At 53.0% G+C, this 8,798-nt stretch overlaps 1 protein-coding gene across 1 annotated transcript in view; it reads right to left on the bottom strand.

Moving 5' to 3' along the window:
• Window positions 1–7,847, bottom strand: part of CDK5RAP1 (CDK5 regulatory subunit associated protein 1) — a 34,350-nt gene extending 26,503 nt beyond the window's left edge. The window contains exons 1-3 of the mRNA XM_015420886.1: window positions 7,834–7,847; window positions 5,214–5,554; window positions 1,316–1,419 (exon numbers count right to left, since the gene is read on the bottom strand). Of these exons, the coding sequence (XP_015276372.1) occupies window positions 1,316–1,419; window positions 5,214–5,529 (420 nt within the window). The 5' untranslated portion in view covers window positions 5,530–5,554; window positions 7,834–7,847. The remainder of the gene's footprint in view (window positions 1–1,315; window positions 1,420–5,213; window positions 5,555–7,833) is intronic.
• Between the last annotated feature and the right edge of the window lie 951 nt (window positions 7,848–8,798).

Here is an 8,798-nt window from a genome sequence, read left to right as displayed (position 1 = left end):
GCCACCGAAAATGCCCCAGCCCTAGTCACAGCAAGTTTGGCTTCTCTCGGGCCTGGAATCTCCAGGAGATGTTGCCCTCCCGACCGAAGTGCCCTTGGGGGAATGTTATATGTTATGTTAGTATGTTTTATATGTTTGTACACTGAAATATATATATATATATATATTTAATGTTGGCCCGCTCACAGTTTTAAAGCTAGCACCACTTTTGGCTCACAGGGTAAAATCTCTGCTCACGAGACTGCACGCCTTAGAGGGAACATTGCCTACTGCCTGGTCCCTTTTAACTGGAGTTGTCAGGGATTGAACCTGGGACCTTCTGCGTGCCAAGCGGAGGCTCTTCCGCTGAGCCACAAGCCCCCCTCCGCTGTCCCAAGCAGTCAGACCACACCATACAGTTGAGGCATCACTGGATCCCTCACAGCTGCAAAGGACGCTGGGGCTTAACTTCTGACAGGCTCAGCCTCATTGGTGCCTCCCCCTTCTCAGCCTCATGGGGTTTCCATGAAAGGACTACTGAGATATATGTCAGAGTGACAGAGGTAGCAAGCAGTTACTTTAGATCAGTTTGATCTGTTTGTCAGACCTAGCTGTCATGCTAGTAATCATGTAATTACAGCCAGGTGTTCTCTAGCAGGTGTTGCTCTTTCAGGGCTTGTTAGAGCTAGTGATTACATCACCTTGTTAGAGATTGGCTGGGGTTTAGCATAATAGCTATCAGCTTAGTAAACTGGAGGGGGACTTAGTTCTCATAGACTAAGGCACGACATGCTGTTCAATAGCCTGTAAATATCTCTGTATATATTCACCTTTATAACTATATAAACTCTCCGTGCACCTTCATAACTGGTCAGTCTCCCGCTTCTTATTTACAACACCCAATAAGGACTAGCAATAAACACTGACTCCAAAGCCTCCAGGGCCCATCCCAAGAACATCAGAGAAGCCATGTTGGATCAGGCCAGTGGCCCATCCGTAGAATCGGAGTTGGAAGGGACCTCCAGGGTTACAGAATCATAGACCTGGAATGGATGCCCAGGGCCATCTGGTCCAACCCCCTGCACAATGCAGGACATTCACAAATACCTCCCCACCCCCACACACACACGCACCCTCAGTGACCCCTGCTCCACGCCCAGAAGATGGCAAAAAAAACCCCAAACCCTCCAGGATCCCCAGCCAAACTGGCCTGGAGAAAATGGCTTCCTGACCCCGGCGACCGGCATTTCCCTGGGCGTGTACGTTGGACCCTCTGTGCCACACAGTAGCCAAAACCCAGGGGCCATCATGAGGTCCACTAGTGGGGCCATCTTACCTCCTCCAGCCTGCTGGTCCTCAGGTAACCACTCCTCTGAAGGATGGACCAAGTGATCTCCGTATCATTGACGTTCATCTGACAGCCATAAGTCTCCAGGTACACTGGAACAAGGAGGAGGACACATGAAAATCCATGAAATTTGGACGGGGGGTGGGGTGGGGACGGACGGCTGAACAGCCGAGGGCCCCATACTGAGACTCTCTTGACGCCTGAGAATGGTAGACTAGCCCCCCCCCCCAACTGAAGACAAGAAGATACTCTGTCTCTAAAGCATCTCTTTCGCTCCAGGCAGGGAGACGCCACAACCTTTCCTCCGTTCCTGAACATCTCTTAAAAGAAGCAATGTTCTTTCAAGTTGCTCACTACAGGTCACCCTGACCTGGATGGCTCCGGCTAGGCCAATCTTCTCAGATCTCGGAAGTTAAGCATAAGAACATAAGAGAAGCCAATGTTGGATCAGGCCAACGGCCCATCCAGTCCAACACTCTGTCACACGGTGGCCAAAAATACCAGGTGCCATCAGGAGGTCCAGCAGTGGGGCCAGGACAATAGAAGCCCTCCCACTGTTGCCCACCCCCAAGCACCAGGAATACAGAGCATCCCTTGCCCCAGACTGAGAGTTCCTACCTATACCTTGTGGCTAATAGCCACTGATGGACCTCTGCTCCATATGTTTAACCAGTTCACTCTTATAAGAACAGAAGAGAAGCCAGTGTTGGATCAGGCCAATGGCCGATCCAGACCAACACTCTGTGTCACATGGTGGCCAAAAATACCAGGGGCCATCAGGAGGTCCACCAGTAGGGCCAGGACACTAGAAGCCCTCCCACTGTTGCCCCCCCCCGAGCACCAAGAAGACAGAGCATCCCTTGCCCCAGACCGAAGGTTCCTATCTAGACCTTGTGGCTAACAGCCAATGATGGACCTCTGCTCCACATAAGAACATAAAAGAAGCCAATGTTAGATCAGGCCAACGGCCCATCCAGCCCAACACTCTGTGTCACACAGTGGCCAAAAAGACCAGGGGCCATCAGGAGGTCCAGCAGTGGGGCCAGGACACTAGAAGGCCTCCCACTGTTGCCCCCCCCCAGCACCAAGAATACAGAGCATCCCTTGCCCCAGAATGAGAGTCCCTATCTATGCCTTGTCCAGACCAAGAGTCCCTATCTATTTGTTGTTGTTCAGTCGCACAGTCGAGTCCGACTCTTCGCGACCCCATGGACCAGATCACGCCAGGCCTTCCGGTCTTCCGCCGTCCTCTGAAGTTGGCTCAATTTCATGTTCGTTGCATCGATGACACTGTCTAACCATCTCATCCTTTGCCGTCCCATCTCATCCTTTGCCCTATCTATACCTTGTGGCTAAGAGCCACTGATGGACCTCTGCTCCAGATGTTTATCCAGTTCCCTCTTATAAGAACAGAAGAGAATCCAGTGTTGGATCAGGCCAAAGGCCCATCCAGTCCAACACTCTGTGTCACACAGTGGCTGAAAATACCAGGGGCCATCAGGAGGTCCAGCAGTGGGGCCAGGACACGAGAAGCCCCCCACACACACACTGTTCCCCCAGAGTCGGCCCTGGGTCCAGGGTTGCTATGCAGAGGCAGGAAAGGGCAAACCACCTCTGTTCGTCTAGGCCCTGCCCTGGATGGCCCAGGCTAGCCAGGTCTCACCAGATCTCGGAAGCTCAGCAGGGTCACCTCCGGTTAGTACTTGGATGGGAGACCCCCAAGGGCTGCTCTGCAGAGGCAGGGAAGGGCACACAAAAGTGTGCTATACTGAAGGAGACTGTTGGTCCATCAAAGTCAGCATTGTCTACTCAGACTGGCAGCAGCTCTCCAAGGTCTTTCCACCTACAGCCGGGTCCTTTTTAACTGGAGATGCCAGAGATGCCATCGGGGATTGAACCTGGGACCTTCTGCAGGCCAGGCAGAGGCTCTGCCACTGAGCCACAGCCCCTCTTTACAGCTCTCCAGGGTCTCAGGCGGAGGTCTTTCCCATCCCCTCCTGCCTGGTCCCTTTAACTGGAGCTGCCGGGGATTGAACCTGGGACCTTCTGCAGGCCAGGCAGAGGCTCTGCCACTGAGCCACAGCCCCTCTTTACAGCTCTCCAGGGTCTCAGGCGGAGGTCTTTCCCATCCCCTCCTGCCTGGTCCCTTTAACTGGAGCTGCCGGGGATTGAACCTGGGACCTTCTGCAGGCCAGGCAGAGGCTCTGCCACTGAGCCACAGCCCCTCTTTACAGCTCTCCAGGGTCTCAGGCGGAGGTCTTTCCCATCCCCTCCTGCCTGGTCCCTTTAACTGGAGCTGCCGGGGATTGAACCTGGGACCTTCTGCAGGCCAGGCAGAGGCTCTGCCACTGAGCCACAGCCCCTCTTTACAGCTCTCCAGGGTCTCAGGCGGAGGTCTTTCCCATCCCCTCCTGCCTGGTCCCTTTAACTGGAGCTGCCGGGGATTGAACCTGGGACCTTCTGCATGCCGAGCAGAGGCCCTGCCACTGAGCCACGGCCATAACCAGTAAGCTACTTCTCAACCTCTCTTGCCTTGCAAGCCCTACAGGGTCGCTATAATTCAGCTGCAACATGATGGCACTTCCCCACTTCTGACGACAGTCCCTCCCTACACTTTGGCACAGGGAGTCTGCCCCTGATACTCAGAAACACGTCCTCTTCATTTCGGGGTGATGTGAACTGATGGAAATTTAGCTGTGATCACTTAAGAGCGCAGGAAAGGAATTCTGCCGATGCGAAAGGATGCTCTAATTAATTCAAGTGCTCTGAGGCTTATTCTCAAGCGCACTGAGAACGTATCCTGAGTCCAGAGTCTCCCCGCAGTGCCAAAGACCAGAGGTTGGCCAAGGCAGGATTGGAATTCATGGCCCGAGTCGCCGCCCCCACCCCGGGGGACGTTCCTCCCCATCCGTGCAAACAGCAAATGCAGAACGCACAGCTCCTGCTCCCAAGACTAAAAGAATCCTCCGCTCAGAACCAATGCTCCCTCTAAGTGGTGGAGTCTTGTGAGCAAAACATCTACGTTGTGAGCTCCTGGCATTAAAATTGTGAGCGAGCGAATTGGCGACTGCATCGATTAGTTCGCTCTGGAGCCCCATCCTTCCTGAATGAAGACAAAAATGTGTGAGCCAGGGGCTAGAAAACTGTGAGCTAGGTCTAGAGATGTGAAGGCCCGGAAAAAAACGGAAAAATTCGGGGGAAAAAAGTTTTTTTCCAGAAGCCTTTTTTGTTTTTTTCCGAAAAATTGGAAAAACTGAAAAAAGAAAAGAAAAAAAAATTGATTAAGGAACGTTTTTTTTTAACATGATGAATAAAATATTATAAGACAAGGTGTTCAAATATTTTCCAAATCATTTCTAAGATATATATATATGGTATCAGATTGATCTAATTTCTGTGCACTGAGGACAAGCAAGTCCTAGGTTACAAACTGAACTCTCCAATGCAAGTACAAGATGCATTTCTTCCTTTAGGAGGTGCTATTGTCATGAGAAAAGAAAAAGGTTTCAGTTTTGTTTTTGCATGTGGGCGGGTATTCTGTTTGTAATAACTGTTTGGATACACTATATTTTTAATATGCTAGTTGTGATAATTTCATGCCAAGTAAAAATGTCCACAGTCATATTTTATGTTCCTAAAGTAACAGAATGACTTTCAATCTAGAAAAGACAAAAGAAGTGCTAATGTAGCATTTTTTTCAAATTTTCTGAAAATTTCCGTTTTCCCTCGAAAAAAACTGGGAAAAACCCGAGTTTTTTTCCGAGCTTCAAAATTTCCGGAAATTTTACATCTTTAGCTAGCTCACACTCACTCAGCTTAGAGGGGACATTGCTCAGAACAGAACAGGCTGTGACGGTCAGAGTCAGGCCACACGACAAACACAGACCTTTTCTTGGCGCCTCGGCAACCGTGTCAGTCCCAAGGTAGTGAGCTGCGTCCTCCTTTGCGTCATCTGGCAAGCGGTGGCTTTCCTGCGCAGGGGCAGCACCTCGTAGAAAATGCTGCATGGGCGGCCCCGTGGCTAACTTGACACGGAAAGCTTCCAGGCCCCCTCCTGACTGCTTGGCTCCCTCGGTGTGTGTCCCGGAATCCAGACTGTGGCCCGTGGAACCCAAAGTCCGCAGTGCCAATGGCAAGGTCCAGCCCGCAGGCCTGCGGCGCAGCAACCTGGTGCCTCCCAGAATGCATTGCCAAGGCTGCATCTTCCACAAATGCAGCTCCCCGCTCCTGGAACAAGTCCACAGATCAGCGATGTTAGCAGCCTTCACAATGGACGCTTTAAACACAACGCACCTTGTACATGGAAAGCACAGGAGTGCAAAAAAAAAAAAAATGCAACTGAGACAACACGCACTGGTTGGCAGACACTTTGGCCCAATCTGCATCTAGCATTCGCTCCACTGCTTTACCAAACCCACACTGGAACAGAAGAAGATGCGGCTCAAAACCACATTCAGATGCCCCGGGGCCAACGCTTTACTGACTGCAGAGTCACCTGCCATAAAAGGGCCAGAAATCTATGCAGACGGCTAGAAATAGAAGAGAATAATGGATTTATACCCCGTCCTTCATTACCCAAAGAACTCTCAGAGCGGCTTACAAACTGCTTTCCCTTCCCCTCCCCACAACAGACACCCTGGAAGGTCGGTGGGGCTGAGAGGGCTCTTGACATAAACTGCTCTTTTTTCAAGAACAGCTCTGACAGAACTATGGCTTGCCCAAGGTCATCCAGCCAGCTGCAAGCGGAGGAGTGGGGGAATCAAACCCGATTCTCCCAGATTAGAGTCAGCGCACTTAACCACCACACCAAACTGGCTCTCTTGAAAGCAACTCCCTAAGCATCCTCCGCGTTTATTCACTTTGGTCCAGCAGAGAGCAGTTCCCTCACATCCAGGACCCAGAAAATTATTTCCCACCGGCTTCTTGAACTTACATTAACTGGAGGTGATGGGAATCAATGCCGGGGCTGCCTGCGCTCAGCCACTGAGCCAAATCTATCTATCTAGTACTGCTCATATGGCTAAAGCAGAAATTAGGGCCCCCCCCCCCCAAATTAAAAAGCCTTCACTATTATTGCTCTTCTACTTGATTATTGCGCCTATGAATTTCCCCACAGAGAGGGTGACACGATCATTTGTATCCTATAGTAGCCATGACACCTGGGCTTGCACATTTAGCAATTCCAAATCGTAAGAAGAGCCCCACTGGCTCAGAGCAATGAGGGTCCATCTAGAAGAAGAAGAGGTTGGATTTATACCCCGCCCTTCACTTGGAGTCTCAGAGCAGCTTACAGTCTCCTTTCCCTCCCCCTCCCCACAACAGACACCCTGGGAGGCGGGTGGGGCTGAGAGAGCTCTGACAGAAACTGCTCTTTTTCAAGGACAGCTCAGAACTACGGCTTGCCCAAGGTCATCCAGCAGGTGTGAGTGGAGGAGTGGGGAATCAAACCCAGTTCTCATAGTTTAGAGTCCGCATACTTAACCACAACACCAAACTGGCTCAGCTTCCCGTCACACACATCAGCCAGCCAGTTCCTCCGGAGCACCAATAACAGGGCAGAGAGGCCAAGGCCTTCCCCTGAGAAGAACCTAAGAAGAGCCCTGCTGGGTCAGACCACTGAGGGTCCATCCCGTCCAGCATCCTGTCCCACAAAGTGGCCAACCAGTTCCTCTGGAGGGCCAACCATAAGAGCATCAGAAGAGCCAGGCAGGATCAGACCAGGGAGGGTCCATCCAGTCCAGCCTCCCGTCTCACACAGGGGCCAGCCAGTTCCTCTGGAGGGCCAACAACAGGGCAGAGAGGCCGAGGCCTTCCCCTGCTATTGCCTCCTGGCTCTGGGATTCAGAGGTTGACTGCCTCTGAACATGGAGGTCCCCTGTACTCAGCGTGGCTAGAAGCCACTGATAGCCTTCTCCCACCGTGAATCTCCCTGACCTCCTTGTAATGCTGTCTGTGCCTGGCCCCATCACTGCATCCCCTGGCAGCGGATTCCACATCTGAACCACTAACTGCTTAAAGTAGTATTTCCTGTTGTCCTCCCGAACCTACTGCCCATCAGCTTCCTGGGGACGCCCTCCAGTCCTGGCATGCTGGGAGGAGAGAAAGTTCTCTCTGCCAACTCTCTCCCCTCCGTGCCTGACTTTAGCGCTCCCCCTCTCATGCCCCCTCCCCATTCGTCCAGCCCTGCTTGCCAATTCCTCCCGCCTGGCCACCAGCCTTTTCTCCTCTCCAGGCCACCGGACATAAGAAGCACCAGCGGTCCAGCCGAGCCGAGCCTCCTGTCGCTGGACTTCGTGCACGGACCGGGCTGCACTTAGAAGGTCAGAACCGGCGAGGCGGGGCGTGCAAAAGCGGCTGCTCCGCCATGGCCCCAGCAGCGCCGGCCACCAGGAGGGTGGCTTCAAGGTGACGACCCCCGGAGCTGCCCAAAGCCCGCGATGCAAGAGGCCCGCCGAGAGCAATGCCCACGCCGGGCACTTCACCTGCCTGTCTCCCTCTCCCTTCACCTGCGCAAGGGACGCTCAGCACCTCCACCTGCCAATCAAGCCCTCCACGACAGCCGGGGGAGCCTCATCCGCGCAGGCGCCGTTCGCCCGCCGGCTTCTCCGCCTTCCGCCGGCCGCAGCGAACCCACGTGGCCGCCTCCAGCGGCGTTCGGTGCAGCGACCAAAGTATTCCGGAGTTCTCTAGGAAATTATTCCCCGCCGCTTCTGGGTTCCGGGCTCAAAGAGTTCCGGTCTTTTTTTCCTTTTTCTTTCGGAGCGGTATGGTTATAATTCCGGAGGCTTCGCTCGACGGGGGGTAGTTCTGATAAGAGCTGTCCTTGAAAAAGAGCCGTTTCTGTCAAGAGCTCTCCCAGCCCCGCCTGCCTCACAGGGTGTCTGTTGTGGGGAGGGGAAGGGAAAGGAGATTGGAAGCCGCTCAGACTCCTTTGGGTAGTGAAGGGTGGGGGTGTAAATGCAATCTCTTCTCCTCCTCCTCCTCCTCTTCTTCTTCCCTTCCCCACTCCTCCACTTGCACCTGCTGGATGACCTTGGGCAAGCCGTAGTTCTGATAAGAGCTGTCCTGGAAAAAGAGCAGTTTCTGTCAGAGCTCTCTGAGCCCCACCCACCTCACAGGGTGTCTGTGGTGGGGAGGGGAAGGGAGAGGAGCTTGTGAGCCGCTCTGAGACTCCAAGTGAAGGGTGGGGTATAAATCCAATTTCTTCTTCTTCTTCCCTTCCCCACTCCTCCACTTGCACCTGGCTGGATGACCTTGGGCAAGCCATAGTTCTGTCAGAGCTGTCCTTGAAAAAGAGCAGTCTCTGTCAAGAGCTCTCTCAGCCCCACCAACATCACTGGGTGTCTGTTGTGGGGAGGGGGAGGGAAAGGAGTTTGTCAGCCGCTCTGAGACATCTTTGGGTAGTGAAGGGTGGGGGTGTAAATCCAATCTCTTCTTCTCTTCTTCCTTTCAGAGCTCCCAGGCCTTTCTG

The sequence above is a fragment of the Gekko japonicus genome, unplaced genomic scaffold (assembly GCF_001447785.1).
Source record: "Gekko japonicus isolate JY-2015 unplaced genomic scaffold, Gekko_japonicus_V1.1 scaffold2388, whole genome shotgun sequence".
Taxonomy (NCBI): domain Eukaryota; kingdom Metazoa; phylum Chordata; class Lepidosauria; order Squamata; family Gekkonidae; genus Gekko; species Gekko japonicus.
Note: the sequence above shows the minus strand (reverse complement) of the source record. Positions and strands in the feature narration are given on the sequence as shown.